Source organism: Leuresthes tenuis, unplaced genomic scaffold (assembly GCF_036924035.1).
Source record: "Leuresthes tenuis unplaced genomic scaffold, fLeuTen1.0.hap1 SCAF_9, whole genome shotgun sequence".
In the NCBI taxonomy this organism is placed as follows: Eukaryota; Metazoa; Chordata; class Actinopteri; order Atheriniformes; family Atherinopsidae; genus Leuresthes; species Leuresthes tenuis.
The window spans coordinates 33,209,396-33,226,099 of record NW_027325363.1 but is presented as its reverse complement, the minus strand read 5'-3'; the positions used below and the strand labels follow the sequence as shown (position 1 = coordinate 33,226,099).

The 16,704-nt window shown below is 37.4% G+C and overlaps 1 protein-coding gene across 2 annotated transcripts in view; it reads left to right on the top strand.

The window, feature by feature from the left end:
* Nucleotides 1–16,083, top strand: part of nlk2 (nemo-like kinase, type 2) — a 41,477-nt gene extending 25,394 nt beyond the window's left edge. Inside the window, exons 9-12 of one of the 2 annotated variants that reach the window (XR_011917161.1) lie at nt 5,489–5,687; nt 7,118–7,211; nt 10,620–15,064; nt 15,132–16,083. Coding sequence is in view for 1 of the 2 variants with exons in the window: in XM_072393133.1 (XP_072249234.1) it covers nt 5,489–5,687; nt 7,118–7,211; nt 10,620–10,674 (348 nt within the window). In the remaining variant the exon portion in view is untranslated. Of the gene's footprint in view, nt 1–5,488; nt 5,688–7,117; nt 7,212–10,619 lie in introns of both variants that reach the window. The other variant, XM_072393133.1, reaches the window with a different exon arrangement.
* The last annotated feature ends 621 nt before the right edge of the window (nt 16,084–16,704 follow it).

The following is a 16,704-nucleotide window of genomic DNA, read 5'->3' as shown; positions in this document are numbered from 1 at the left end:
ACTTACTCCAACGTGTGAGGAAGATTCTTCATTTACAAGAACAAACTGGAATCTATCAGATAAATATGACTTAAACCAGCCTAATGCAGTTCCTTTAATCCCAATAACATGTTCAAGTCTCTGTAACAGAATGCTGTGATCGATCGTATCAAATGCAGCACTGAGATCCAACAGGACAAGTCCGCTATCAGAAGCTAACAGGAGATCATTGGTAACTTTCACCAGTGCCGTTTCTGTGCTATGACGCACTCTGAATCCTGACTGAAACTCTTCAAACAGATTATTTCTATGTAAATGATCACAAAGTTGAACTGCAACTATTTTTTCAAGAACTTTGGACAAAAAAGGGAGATTGGATATAGGTCGATAATTAGCCAACACTTCTGAATCAAGAGTAGGTTTTTTAAGTAAAGGTTTAATTACAGCAACCTTAAAAGTCTGAGGTACATATCCTATCAACAAAGACCGTTTGATCAAATCCAATATGGAATTGTCAATTAAGGGGAAAACCTCCTTGAACAGTCTGGTTGGGATTGGGTCTAACATACAAGTTGATGGTTTAGAAGAGACTATTGCTGTTGTTAGCTCAGAAAGATCAACTGGACAGAAGCTGTCTAAATACAATTCAGGTTCGAAAGATACTTCTAAAGCTCCTCTACTTGATGATACATCAGTGATAATAATGGGAAGGATTCCATTAATCTTCTCTCTGATAGAAACAATTTTATTGATGAAGAATCTCATGAAATCATCACTGCTGAGAGTTAAAGGAATACATGGCTCAACAGAGCTCGGACTCTTTGTCAGCCTGGCAACAGTGCTGAAAAGAAACCTGGGATTATTCTTATTCTCTTCTATCAATAATGAATAATAAGCAGTTCTAGCTTTACGAAGTGCTTTCTTATACGTTATTAAACTATCTTTCCAGACTAATTGAGACTCTTCTAAATTAGAGGAACGCCACTGTCTCTCCAGCTTTCTTGCAGTCTGCTTTAACGCACACAGCTGTGAATTATACCAAGGAGCCAAGCTCTTCTGACTGATTACCTTCCTTTTCAGAGGGGCAACATTGTCCAGTGTTGTACGCATTGAAGCTGTAGTGCTGTCAACAAGAGAGTCAAGTTCTACTGGAGTAAAATTTAGGTAGCCATCCTGTGTCATATCAGCACATGGCAGTGAAGAAAAGGATGATGAAATCAACTCTTTAAATCTGGTTACAGCATTCTCTGACAGACACCTTCTATATGTAGAATTCTTCTCAGAAACCGTGTAGTCAAGTAATGTAAATTCAAAAGTTATTAAAAAATGGTCAGACAAGACAGGGTTATGAGGGAACACTGTTAACTGTTCACTCTCAATGCCATAAGTCAGCACAAGGTCAATGGTATGATTAAGGCAGTGAGTAGGTCTGTGAACACTTTGAGAAAATCCAATAGAGTCTAATATAGAATTAAAGTTAATATTTAGGCTGTCATTTTCAACATCTACATGAATATTAAAGTCACCCACTACAATGACTTTATCTGTACTCAGCACTAACTGGGATAAAAACTCTGAGAATTCAGAGAGAAACTCAGAATAAGGGCCAGGTGGACGATACACAACAACAAACACAAGAGGTTTTTGTGATTTCCACTTTGGGTGGGAAAAACTGAGAATCAGAGATTCAAAAGAGCTAAAACTAATCTTGGGTCTAGGACTGATTAGTAACCCTGATCTGAAGATAGCTGCCACTCCTCCTCCTCTACCTGTGGTTCTAGGAACATGAACATTTAAATAGTCAGAGGGAGTTGATTCATTAATGCTAACATGATCCTCCTGCTGCAGCCAGGTTTCTGTAAGACAAAATATATCAATATGATGATCACAAATCAAATCATTCACTAACAGAGACTTCAAAGGGAGAGATCTAATATTCAGCAAACCACATTTAATAGTTTGATGTTTTTGTTCAGTTAAAGTTTTTGTTTTAAATTTTTTTTGCACAAGAGGATTTGCTCCTTTTGTGTTTTTTGATTGAGGGGGGGGCAGCATCAGGTGGGAAGCCGCAGAGAAGTGTGTAAGACTACAACTCTGCATCCTGGTCTCAACCCTGGGTTGTCATGTTTTTGGATGACTAATAAATTCGTCCATATTTCTAGAAATGAGAGCCGCTCCTTCCAAAGTGGGATGGATGCCGTCTCTCCTCATCAGACCAGGTTTTCTCCAGAAAGATTGCCAATTATCTATGTAGCCCACGTTGTTTGCTGGACACCATCTAGACAACCAGCGATTGAATGAGGACATGCGGCTAAACATGTCATCACTGGTCAGATTTGGCAGGGGTCCAAAGAAAACTACGGAGTCCGACATTGTTTTGGCAAAATTACACACCGATGCAACATTAATTTTAGTGACCTCCGATTGGCGTAACCGGGTGTCATTACCGCCGACGTGAATAACTATTTTACCGTATTTACGCTTATCCTTAGCCAGCAGTTTTAAATAGGATTCTATGTCGCCCGCTCTGGCCCCTGGAATGCATTTGACTATGGTCGCTGGTGTCTCTAATGCCACGTTTCTGACTATAGAGCTGCCAATTACCAGGGTTTTGTCCTCAGCGGGTGTGTCGCTGAGTGGAGAAAATCTATTTGAAACGTGGACAGGTTGATGGTGAACCACGGGCTTGACTTTAGGACTATGACTCCTGTTCCTGACAGTCACCCAGCCACTCTTAAGTCCCGGCTGCTCGGGATCTGCTCGGGGATGACTAACAGAGCTAGCTACGCTAGGTGGCTCCGCACTGACTAAAGGGGCCTGGCTCGCTATCGGGTGGTTTTCAACAGTGCAGAGCCGAGCTTCCAATTCAGATAACCTTGCCTCCAAAACTACAAAAAGACTACATTTGTTACATGTACCATTACCACTAAAGGAGGCAGAGGAGTAACTAAACATCTGACACACGGAGCAGGTGAAAGCAGGAGATAGAGGAAGAGAACTGGTAGCTATGCTAAGCTAGAGAACCAGACACACCGCTAAAAAGTGAAAAATAAAAACTAAAGATCTGTAAGAGTGAGCGTTAGAATATAACAAGTATGGGATAGAGTTAACTATGCAAGATGTGTAAATTATAGGGAGAAATAAGGTGATTATTAGTAGTTCAAGAAGAGCGAGAACTGTCACAGTGCACACACAAAGCAACAGGAAGTGATGCAATACGTCTTACCGCAAAGCAAAGCCGTCAGCCACCAGAAAAACGTGGTCTACACCCTAGTAAGCATAAATGTAACCAAGTTATACAGGGCTTTTTTGTATGGACATTTTGAAAGATGGGTCTTGATTTCAAGAACCATCACTTGGAAAAGAAGTGCACTTGCTTTCACTTCTAAGGTTTTATTGGTCAGAACAGAATAAAATAAAAATCTGGTCTTTACTAGGTCTGAAAGTAAGATGCCTCAGTCATTATTTATACAACAAAAATAAGTCAAATTAGCTTGACTGTTATTTACTTGTATCATCTTCCAAGCCCCAGTATGTGTGAATTGGATTGGAATCTGTGTGAGAAAACTTTCTAGAAATCCCCCCCTTTCTAAGTTTCATTTGGAGATAATTTGAAATTTAAGTATTGCCAAATTCACTGCATAGACTTTAATGGTAATTTTTTCAAATGGTGCTGCAGTTATGAAATCAGCATTTTACTAGAGCACAGTGGCATACTGGAAATGCTTACAGCAACCATGAGTTGACAGGTAGACCTAATGGCTGGTTTTCAGTAACAATTTCTAACACGTCTGGCAGAAATAACAGCCATATACACTATACTGCCAAAAATATTCACTCACCCATCCAAATAGTTAAATTCAGGTGTTTCAATCACTTCCATGGCTACAGGTGCATACATTCAAGCACAAGGGCATACAGACATCTTCTACAAACATTAGTGAAAGAATGGGTCGCTGTCAGGAGCTCAGTGAATTCCAGTGTGATGTCAACAATGTCCAGTCATGAAATTTCCTCGCTACTAAATATTTCAGTCAACTGTCAGTGATATTATAACAAAGTGGAAGCGACTGAGAACGACAGCAACTCAGCCACGAAGTAGTAAGCCAGAAAATGACAAAATGACAGAGCGGGGTCAGTGGATGCTGAGGTGCATAGTGCGCAGAGGTGGCCAACTTTGTGCAGAGTCAATTGCTACAGACCTCCAAACTTCATGTGGCATTCAGATTAGCTCAAGAACAGTGCATAGAGAGATAAATGGAATGGGTTTCCATGGCTGTGCAGTTGCATCCAAGCCATACATCACCAAGTGCGATGCAAAGCGTTGGATGCAGTGATGTAAAGCACGCCACCACTAGACTCTAGAGCAGTGGAGACACATTGTGCCAAGTGTAAACTTTGGTGGAGGGGGGATGTGGGGTGGGGTTGTTTTTTAGGAGCTGAGCTTGGCCCCTTAGTTCACTTAAGTCACTTAAGTTTAAGTTTGCGTGTAAAGGCAAATGAGCAAATTATTTGGCAATATAGTGTATGTGAATGAAAGTAGGTTTATTTGGAATTTATTGGGAATTGCCCAACTGCATTATCTTGGTTTGTTAGCCTGACAAGCTCAATTTTGGCTGATTTATGTCAGACTAAGATGTTTACATGCATTTTAAAAGTCGTTTTGTTCAAACTAGCAATATGTATTTTTTGTAGTTATGATAATTATCTTTTATTTTATGTGTGTGTGTGTGTGTGTGTCATGATTTTTGTTTGCACTAAGCGTAGTGATGTTCATTATGGCCAAAAGTCTCCAGCTTGGTCTCATCCATCCAAAGGACATTTGGATGGCAGTGCTGCCATGTTTACTTTTTAGAGCTAAGAGGCTTGCAACCAGCAAACTGCCAAAACCTTTCATTGGTAGATGCCCACTCGTCCTACAACTGCCCTTGATTAGCAAGTGTGGCCACCTCTTTTAAAGGAGAGAGTTGATGGTTCGATACCAGCCTTCACCAGACGCCTGTCACAGTGTCTTTGGGCAAGACACTGACCCAACTAGGCCTTCAATACCTCCATCCATGTGAATGTGCGTGTTAGAGAAAGTGCACTGAGTCGCTTGTAACACTATGTAGACTTGTAAGTAAGTAAGTGAGTGAGTGAGTTAGGCTTGTTGTGTAATAGCAATTTGAGTGGTGAAGTAGATGAGAAAAGTCCTACATTAATAGTTCATTTCACCAAGTGAATGTGATTTGCAGCATTTGACTGCTACTTTTCCTCTGTGCTTAGTTTTTTCCCCAAACTGCATCAGCCTTTTTTTTTTTATTTTATAAATTATTAGATGGTGTATTATGTCATGTGCTACAAATAACCATTGATTTATTTGCAGTTATTTATTGAAATATTTACCTTTTTTTTCTGTATACTTTTCTTTTTCAAAATCATTTTCACACACATTCTGAGACTAAGGAGTATATATAAAATACAGCTAATTGTCTTTGAAACACATCTAACTAATGCACTTGGTCTCTAGGCAAAGAGGATTTCAGCCAAGGATGCCTTGGCTCACCCTTACCTGGATGAGGGTCGACTGCGCTACCACACATGCATGTGCAAATGCTGCTACACCACATCCTCTGGCCGTGTTTACACCAGTGACTTTGAGCCTGTCACAAATCCTAAGTTTGATGATGGCTTTGAGAAGAACCTGAGCTCCGTGAGACAGGTCAAAGGTAAGTTTTTTTTTTCAAAATGTATCTATTTTTCTTTCTGATGTTACCCTTTCTAGGTGGTGGGCATACCTACTACCTACTTCACCTTTTGAAATGTTTAACCCTCAGTGATAGAATTTCTCTTATTACCTAAATGGTTTTTTTTCTGAACACACTGCTGTGGGCTGGTTATCCTAAGTTCATTATGATATCACTATTCCTTTTTTGAAAATAAACTGATTTGGCAAACTTTAGGCAATACTTTACTGCAAACCAATCAAAATCATGTTCTAGTGTCATCAGACAGGTACACTAAATATGTTTATTAGCTGTGCCGTATACAGTTTCTTCTCTTGTAAACTTGTTAAATGTACAGTTGACACACTGTTGAACTACTGTCCTCAGTGGAAGCCAACATGAGCTGGTATATGTGGAATGTGAAACTACACCAGTCTACCATAACATTATTACCACCTACCTTTACTGTGTTAGTCCTCCTCATAACGCCAAAAGAGCTCTGACCAAACCGGTTAAGGCATGGACAAAGAACTTCTGAGTGTCTTTGAGTGTCTGGTACTGACGTTTGCAGTAGATCCTTTGTGCCCCATTTTAGTTGTGGGATGGGGTATCTGTGGATTGAGATTGCTTTCTACAGATGCTGTCAGATTCCATCAAACATCTGGGAAGATTGTAGGTTAGGTGAAGAGTTAAGGCACCTTGTCATGTTCTTTGAGCCCTTTTTAGCCCTGTCCTGCTGGGGTAGGCTACTAATGTTGGGGAGTCCTTTTCCCATCTGGGGGGAAGAGTGTCAGCCCTTTTCTAACTACTTGTAAATCATATTCGAAATACTTTATTTAATTTCTCCCTCTGTCTTGTTAATATTTTTATAGTTTTCTTAAGGTCCCATTGCATGCAATACATTGTTTTCTGGCTTATCTGTTAAACTGTTGACTACAGTAATGCCATTCATGGGTCACCAAGATCTTCTCCCCTGCCCCTCAGCAAGCCTGCAGGAATTCAACCAATCAGAAGCTTCCCCAAAATCCACTCTTGAGAAAGAGTTATGATAGATGAAGAGTTAATTTAGAGGGACCCAATATTAAAAAATAAATGACTGGAAGCAGTCATGCCATGTCCACTTTAAGTTAAACTTGATATCCTGTACTTCAAATTACCAAAATGTGTTCAACAACTCCTCTTTTCTGTCTTGAGGATTGTCATATTGAAAAAGGGAAGAAATAAAGTTGCTAAATTAGTAACAAAATTGTAGTGGTGTTGACAAAGGAATAGGTGCTCTGTGAAGTGCATTTTGGAACACTGATAGTAATGGAAATGATCAAAATAAGACACTTGAGCCCTATCTATTACATATTTATTTTAAATAATCAAAGACAGGACTATGAGTTTTGTTTGAAATAAGTGACTAATGCTAATTCATGCTTCCCTCATAGAGATCATCCATCAGTTCATTTTGGAACAGCAAAAGGGGAGCCGGGTTCCACTCTGCATTAACCCTCAATCAGCTGCTTTCAAAAGCTTCATCAGGTGAGAGGATCTTTAATTTATATAAAATTGAAACATCTTAGAATAGTAATTTGGTTCCATTTTTGTCCTAAGCTATGATAAATGAGCCAAACAAATTTTTCATGTACAGAAATACTTGAAAATGTTTGAATTCGACTTGGAGAATTCTTTTTATTTCTGTATAATTATGACTTAAATTCTGATCAGATTTTCAAGAAATTAGACAACATATTATTGTTGGTCATTTGTTGCGCAATCCAATATGACATATCTATAAGGGGTAAATATACGCTAGTCCATCAGTTCTTCACATCAGATTAGAAGAATTTAGCTAAGATTATACTAAAGTATAAGGTTGCTACTATGGAATTAAGTTGTTCCTTTCTCCAAACATTTCTTCATTTGGACATGATCTGACTGTAAAATGGGTGCCTAACCAGACCTCATTGCCATCCCTTAGATTTGAGTCTCTGATCCTAATTTCCAACTCTGTTTGACTAATAATCCTTGAGGTTCACATACTTTTGCGACTTGCATAACTGAAATTTTGGATAAATTTGATTTGAATGAAATAAAGACGTCCATTTCATTTGGACAAGTTAGCTGAACCCGTTTTATCATGTAGAGAAATAGTCACCAGCCTTTTGATCATGATTGACTGTTTGATCTTTGCAATCTACTGTGAAGATTATGCTCCATGCTCAATTTAGGGAGCACCTCTTTTTCTCTCCCTAGCTCTTTTATTCCATCTATTTTTTTGTCTATTCATTATGAAATTTTTTTTTTTTTTTGTCTAGTTGCTGCAGCTGCATTAAAATAGACATTTCAGACTTCCTCTCTAATACTTTTTTTAAAGGACCAAAAACAACTGGCAACAAACAGTTGATTATTCCCCCACAGGATAAAGGTCTCTCTGTGGCTGAAGCAGTGTTGTGTTTATGGTCTGATGTGGTGCATTGTGCTCTTTCTGTTGCTTCTGGCATTCTAATTGTCTTGCATGTATATATAGCTTGAGCAACTGGATATATGTTGCCCTCAACATATGTACATTGGGAGTTTTTGTCAAGATCCAAGCAGCAAAGGGAAAGTTCCTCAAGAGAGACTGTGGAATGATATGCAGATTTATTCGGCCACTTTTTGGTTGCAGTTTTAAAGAGTGTTTGGATAACAGCAGCTTTGTGGGGAATTTGGCTGTAACAGTAACTGCAAGCATGGGGAGCTAGGAAAAAGACAAGCAAGGTGAAAAGAGACTTTCTTAGCACACATGACACATGGACTGATGTGTTCAATGCAGGAAGGTTTTTATTTTCTTCATAGTAGACAATCATCTAGTTAGATGGGGGAATAAAGACCATTTTTCCTTTTTGTATTGGCATGAAATTAAAAAGTTTGTAAGATCTTATGCTTTACATTAAAATGAAAGTAATATTTTCAATATACAAATTAAGAGTTCAGACTTTTGTGTCTTTTTTTAACACTTCATTTCCTCAATAGGTAATAGGTAAGATTGTGCATTTCAGCAAGGCTGAGTAGTAGAGTTTGGACTGAAAAAGGTCAGGGGGCAAAAAATGTCATACAATTTGGACATCCATCACAGAATCAGCGAATTAAAAATGATCAGTTAACCTAATGTGCATGTGTTATGACTATTGAAGGAAGCTTAAAGAAAATATACTTATGGAAAACATATTTTAATTCCACCCAGAACCTTCCGAACCATCTTCCCGTGAGGAAGTGCTAACCACTGTAAATAAATCAGTCAGTTTAGCAATAAAGACTTATATTTTGACCTTTTAGAATGGATTATCTTATTTTATTTATAACAGGATTAGGGTAAACATTTGATCATGTTTAATCAAATTTATTCAGAAATAAATTTAGAAAATAGAAAATTCTAAAGAAATTCACATACTCTCTTGCGCTACTGTGCATTTCAATGGTGTCAGTGTTATATGACTGTTGATGAAAAGATATTCGCCAAATTTTTGAGAACTTTGTGGCGCTTCAAGTTTTTACTGCTCTCTTACTTTTGCATGTCATTGCTAATAATTGGTCCAAACAAAGTATGACTTTTGACCTAGTGTTATTTTCCACTGATATGGTGTTGTATCTTTAAAGTTAGTAATTCCATTAATTGTTTTTCCTTACGAATATGATGACACCATCTTCATTAGGTTGCAACAGCATCAGATTTTACAGTACATTAACCATATTATAAAATATTACATTTTCATGTTGATCCATTGATGATAATAGAATTATGATAAATGTTATCAACACTATTATTAGTAGTCGTCCTATAATTATATAATGTGAACAAACTATGATAATTTAAACTTAAAGCTATTTTGTCTACGGTGCAGGAAGGTGCACCAGATGTTCTTCTTTTCTTTGCATTGTGTTTGTGTATATGTGGTTTTAAAAAACAGAGAGAGAAGGAAATGTAAACTGAATGTTAATTGTACATTTTTGTTCCACATTATACTCTAAAACTAGCATATTGCTGTAATCTTGTAAACACATTGAAAATCATTCTCATTCTTAACTTGTCACATAGGCTATGTTCACACTGCAGGTCCTAATGTTCAATTCCGATTTTTTGCTGAGATGCAATTTTTTTGCATGGTTGTTGACATTATAATTTAAATGCGACCACTGTCAGACTACAGTATGAACGTTCTACAGCCTGAAGTGGCCCGCATGCACAGAATAAGACGTAACGTAAATATAGATGTTACACATGTCAGCGTGTGTTGTATCAATTCTGAAGTTGTTGAGCAATCGGAGCAAAAAAAAATACAGAGGATTTTAATTTAAGTCCAAATCCTCTCTTTCTTTCCACTGACTAGCTCCATCTTCCATGCTTGTTTCGTCCATTGTTTACATTTGATCCTGCCACACCCCTCCTCTGATGCAGAATTGTGACATCTGTCTCACTTCAATTATGTCAAAGTTGAATGAAATGCGACTTGACTGTTCAGACTGAGGTTGCTTTGAAAAAGGTGATGTGTATCAGATTTAGGACCAAAAATGAAAGTGGCCTGAGTCTGTCATAAAAATATCATATATGGGTCACAAATGGGCAGAAAAATTAAGATTTTGGCCACTTTTTTCTGCAGTGTGAATGTAGCCATAATGATGCTTGGTCAGGAGTCTTTGGCATCACTAATAGTACTCCATAAGCATATTTACACAAAGGGGACTGATCTACAGCACATGAAGAAATAAAAAGTTTAACAGTACTCTGGGCATTGAAGGGTATCTGATGTGTATAGTTGGGTGTGAGAATGAATGTTAGTACATTTTTCTATTATTTGTGAAATACAAGTAGTACATAAGTAATTATTACACTTACCAAATGTCTTGAGCTAATTGATAGGTAAATATCTAAATTTAACCTCAGTCATATGTTGGCCTGCTTCTAAACAGCTCCACAGTGGCTCAGCCTTCTGAAATGCCTCCATCTCCGCTGGTGTGGGAATAGCTGCTGGTGTGTCATCCTCTTTCCCGACTGACAAGCTGCTAAACTGGGAACAAGAACACATCAAACATCTTCCATCATCTACGTAGTTTTTCACTGGAGAACAGGACTCACAGGTCTGATGTATTTGTGCCGATATATCGAGCGAAATCCACTGATACTTGCTTTATGGTGAGAAATGGAGGGTTTACTTACCATACAGTTTTGGCTATTCCCACGTTATTATTATATTAACCATCTGACCCTCCCAAATCCAGTTTGCTTCTTACTAAGACAATCAGTGTAATTGTGTTTGTACATGCTACTGAATCTCCATTTTGATATAAAAAGAACAAACACTGTTTTAGGTTTATTATTATGTTGATTTAATTTTATTATTTAAAATTATTGTTTTCTTTTTTTTCCTTGAAATTTAGCATTACAAGCAGCCCAACTGCCCACACTCATGTTTAAGGGGTTTAGGCTTAGTCTCATGTATAAATCATGCAAAGAAAATCAGGTTATGTGCAAATTTGAAAGTTTTTGGATTTATACGTACTAGTAATTATATGCACAATTGTTACATTATGCCCAGGCATGTATGGACAGAAATGTCAAAATGGTATTTTTGAAAACAAAGTAGTTCCTGCATGATTGGAAGATAAACCTTGCAGGCAGCATCAACAGCCTGCCATCACAACATTTTCCAGACTCATTCACGCTTCATAGCTCATGTTTTTTTGTCAATGATTTTAGAGTTCTTCCGCCGAAGTGGACAAAATGTATATATTTAGCTTCAAACAGATTCCACAATATTTGCAGTATTCATTACAGACATTTTGTTTTCACTATTACAGATACAAAATACTTAATATTTAATGCTGGTATCTTTCCATGTTGAACAGCCATCTAATCATTTCACAGTCTTCAAAGATTCAGTCATTTACTCTAACACCAGCAACATGGCATCTTTGTCTAATGTCGGGGCAAAAACATTTGACCCCATCACTAAAAAAAAAATATATATATATATATATATATATATATACTCAGGACACTGTCCATCCATTCATTTTCTATACCCGCTTTATCCAGTTCAGGATTGTGCGGGGCTGGAGCCTCTTCCACTTTCCACCGGACGAGAGGCACCCTGTGTAAAAACTAAATAAAGACAGATATAATGATTTGCCAAACATGCCAACACTATCTTTTATTTAGAACAATGCAAAGACACCATATATGATGGATTTTTTTTTTCTTACAAATTGTGAATTTTATACCAGGAACGTGTTTTTAAAAAGTAGGGACAGGCAAAAAGAAGAAGACGAGAAGACTAGGAACCTTTTGTCAAGCTTATAAATAAATTACTAAACACACAAAAAATTCATGAATGAAAACACTGTGAATTGGCAGCAGGTCATTAACACGAGTGGACAAAAAGAAGCATCCCAGATGGGCTTTTAGAATATTTCAGAAATTGAGATGGATAGGTGTTCATCTTATGCAAGACAAACAATATGAGGTGTACGAGGTAATAAATGTACAATCTGTGATTTAGATTATATGAAAAAAAAATTGATGCAGAAGACATTTGGACTACATTTTTATGGTGATTTGGAAAAAGGGATGCACAAATCCAAAAATGATTTAAAAAAAATAAATCAATTAAGTGCACAGCAGGGACATTAATGGTAAGATATATGCAACATTGTAAATATGCTGTAAAACAAGTATATGTGCTGTTTTGCACATGATGACTGTTTATACATGAGGCCCCAAAATAGCAATGACTGAACATCCTTCTCTCTTTGAATCTTTCTCAGTCGATGTGGAAAGGGTCAGGTTTCCTCTTAGAAGTTCACTGCTTTATCTGGGTGGCACAATGAAACTGAATGCTCACGTTGTGTAGTAGATTAGATCAATGTTTTTAATTTTTCTTTCTTTTTTTTTAGGTTGATGGTGTTTTTTTTGTTGTTTCTTCGTTTTGCTGTTGAGATCATTTGGCCCTAAGAGTTTAAATACTTGCACATAACATGAAGAACTATTGAACTTTTAACTTCACGAAGGCAAACACAGACGCTTCTCTGACCTAAAATATGTCATCCAGTGTTCCGATGTGATATTTGCTCTCTATACATGGAACTTAAATGGTGATCAGTTATAACTAAAACCTCTTTTGTTGTCTCATAGTCTTTGTTCTTCACAATCTGGGTCTTATTTTTGTCCATTTCGCTATGCTGTTTTAGTCACTATGTCATGTTGGCAGGCTGTCTCTGCTTTAAGATAGGCTTTGTCTTCCAGCCACATTAATGGGGCCAGGCTGCTCTCACCCATAGTTCGTATGAAAACGTACAAAAAGTTATGCACAGATTTTCGTACATAATCCTACGAACATCCATCAACATGAGCGACCAGTGCGCCTGTGCAAAGCCTGAAGTCAGGGCTGACGCCTTTTATTCACAAAGGAAAATAAACATTTAAAAATGGTTTCAACATTATAATACATTGGCGAAAAATTAACTTTTTATTTTTACAATCTTCCTTCAGGGAATGTATGCAAGCTTTAGTTTGTTAGTTATTAACCTGTAAAGTTTCTTTTTGTTTTGAACGTTGCTATGGTGATTACTAAGGACGATATTATCGCTGTATCTTCCGCAAACGTCACACTAATCATTATAGGCTACTTTTTTGTTTGTTTGTTTTAATTTGCTTTTGTTCCGGCTTCGCTGCTGAAATACACGCAGGCAATGGAGAATTAAGTTTGTTTTGGATGAACAACCGCGCACCCTGAAAGATCACTGCCCACTGACATCTTCTGCATCGAATCAGAGCGCCGAGGCCAATGGAGAGAGCCGGAATAATTATATTTACAGGAGGATGTATTCACGGACAGCTAATATATAAACAAATAAAATATAGGTTTTGTTTGTCATTCTCATGCGTCACATAAAAACAAAATTGTGTTTCACACATCCACCGTTTGGAGATCAGTGCAGTTAATTTCAACAATAAATAAGGAATCATGGATAAATAAATCAAAACAGATAAAAATGGTCAGGGATAAAAGAGAATAAAAATGATCATTAAATAGGTTGCTCCAACAAATAAACAGCTTCAGACACCAGTTCTATTTTGAGCTAAACTTACACAGTTTGGACAGGGTGGAGCAAATATAATGAGACCCAGGCTAGCTGAATTTACTGCAAGATCGAAGTGTATGGAAATCCCTTCATCATCTTCACGGCATCGCTAATAAACAACATTGTAAAGTTATGTAAACAAAAGTTAAAACTGCATATCCAGACACGTGTTGGCACTACAATATACTGAAGTCTTGGTCATCTTGGACCATCCTGTCAGCCTGGGGAAAGGGATTTTAAAAGTTTGACAGTGTATTAAGCAGACGTCAATATTTTGAACACATGTGGCCACTGATTACCCCTTAAAACATTTAATCCAGCTTGGTCTTAATAAGGGTCTGAGAAATTACACCTCAAAGGGCTTTGCCTTGGAGCAAGATGAAAATTAAACTTTGGTGTAGGACTAAAGTGAAGACATCATTGGAAAGGTCTTGAATTAGGGAGTAACATATGTCAGTATGAAAATTGTGGGCAGCTCCTGCTCCTCAGAGGTGACCTTTGAACCTTGAACCTGAGACACTTTTGAAGGCTTACAGAGCAGAAACAAAATGGGCTACAGACCAGTTGTAAACAGTTTAGGAAAGCCCTTGACCTATTCTACCATCACCTGTGGGACACCTGTAGGGGGCGTCATCTGCATATTCTTCAGTATACCAACAGTATAAATATAACCCTAACGTGTATATTTATGTCGTGAGAAAAGCTATATTATGAAAACATAAAAATATGCTAATTTAGACATGATTCCTGCCACTCTGTTTCGCCGACGGAAAGGGCCGTGTTCAATAGCTGAAATGAATGGAAGCCATTTTTCACTGCAGGGAACTGGACATGCGCACCGGTCGCTCGTGTCATTGGATATTCGTAGGATAATGCACGAAAATATGTACATAACTTTTTGTACGTTTCCATACGAACCCTTTCATGAGAATATGTTGATGGGGTAGTCTCATAAATGATAATTCCAACTTAACCACATATTTGGGGTCAACACAATGGAAACACAGTAGCCTGTTAAAATTGTTGTCCCTTGCAGCTTCTCCAGACAGTGTAAGTAATCGATTTGGCTGTGCTGAGGATCCAGTGAACGAATTTGCCATTTTGAACATAACAAATAGATAGCTTAGCAGTGTAACTACGCCACATCAGCGACTGTCACATGCGATGGAGGTCCGTTTAAATTACATTATTTATTAATCGTTGGAACAGTGATGCTGATGTAGAGATTCTAACTGGTATGCTTATCTGTATGATCCTTCGTATATGATTCTTAGGTTAAGACCGAATATCTCTTGACATCTAGTGACAATACTAGTATGTTCACTTCCATAAAAAGCTAAGGCTAAAGCTGTTTGTGTGCCATCTCATAAGTGTTAAAACTGACCCAATCAGACCCAGATTGTGAACAAGTACTACAGGAAAGGGCCTCTGGTAGCTTATTGCAGGCAACATCCAGTCTTCCTCGGAGCCTGTACTCATTACAATAAGAGGTCTCTTCTGCTTGCTTTTCCTTCAACTAGTTCAAAGAGAGAACTGAGAGAATGTGGAAAAAAAGACTATTCAAACGAAAAGAAAACAAACCAAGCTAAAAAAAAAAAATCATAATTCAAACCAGCAATTACATTGTTTTAAATCTTTGCTTGGCCTACTTGAATATATATTCTCATACTATACTTCCTGGATTACATTCAAGCAGCCCACAGCTTAAGGGAAGCAAGTAGCATGAGTCAAATATGCTTCTTGTGATCTCATCTATATGGGTTTTTTCTCAATGGTTTCCAGACCTGTGCAAGTGTGCTCTTGCTCCTCCTCGTTCATGTACAGTGTCTCCAGAAAAAATAGGTTAGAAGTAAATTATTTAATGTGTTTTTACAATTGTTTTCTATTCCTCTTCTTGTGTCATATAGCATGCTTTTGTCTCACTCAAACTATGATTATGTATATATGTTAAATAGAGAAGTAAATCGACACACCAACCTAAAAGAAAAAAATACAATGCCACTGTATAGAAATTGTATTAGCCGGCACATTTCAGAGGCTGTGAAGATCATTTTATTTTTAAAACTTGCATACAAATGTATATATTTAGATTTTTAATCTGCAACTTTGATGTGTAGGGGAGAGCTAATCCTATAACAATCCTCAGAATATAGAGTAATTTTAACTTTAATGTGTGTACAGCAGAGATGTAGATATATTCAAGAAGCAGCATTTTTGTTATTGTTGTTTATTATTTCATCACAGTAACACTGTGTGAATATGTATATAAAGGATTCACTGTTTTTGGTCTCTACCTCTTGATCTTAGTAACTTTGCTTTGTTTGTCTCCACTCATTTCTAAATTCGTGGGGAGGTAAATTTCAAACACTTCAATATGTGTTCAAGGTTTCATTGATAATTTAAGATATGCTACCACTCTGATATAATGCAAAACATTTACCTGAAAATTGATCAAACATGTGTTACAAAGCCCGACAAAGGGCCAAGGGTAACAGACTTGATTTTTACTATAATATAGGATTAGATCTTGTGGGTCGGGAAAGCCAGTTTCCACCACAGTAGTTGTATTCGAATCTTGACATAAAGGATCTGATTTTGACAAAAAGAAGGTTTGACAGCATCCCATAGCTTACTGCTATTAGTTTTCATATTTGTTGTTTCAAGCAGACATGTTTTGGTGGAGGTGGGTGGGATTATGTGGTAGAAAGCATGTTTGTGTATCTGAAGTCACTACCAACTGAAAAACACATTTTTGAATTTCGCACCACTTCCTCTGTTCAGCCTCTATTTCTGAGCCCTGTTGTCTTTTTTCTGTCTTGCATTCAACCTCTTAGAATGTTAAAACTAGCTTTGCATCTCACGTCAACGCCAGCCTCATGGGATATAAAATCCCAGTGAATAAACTTTGTCCATC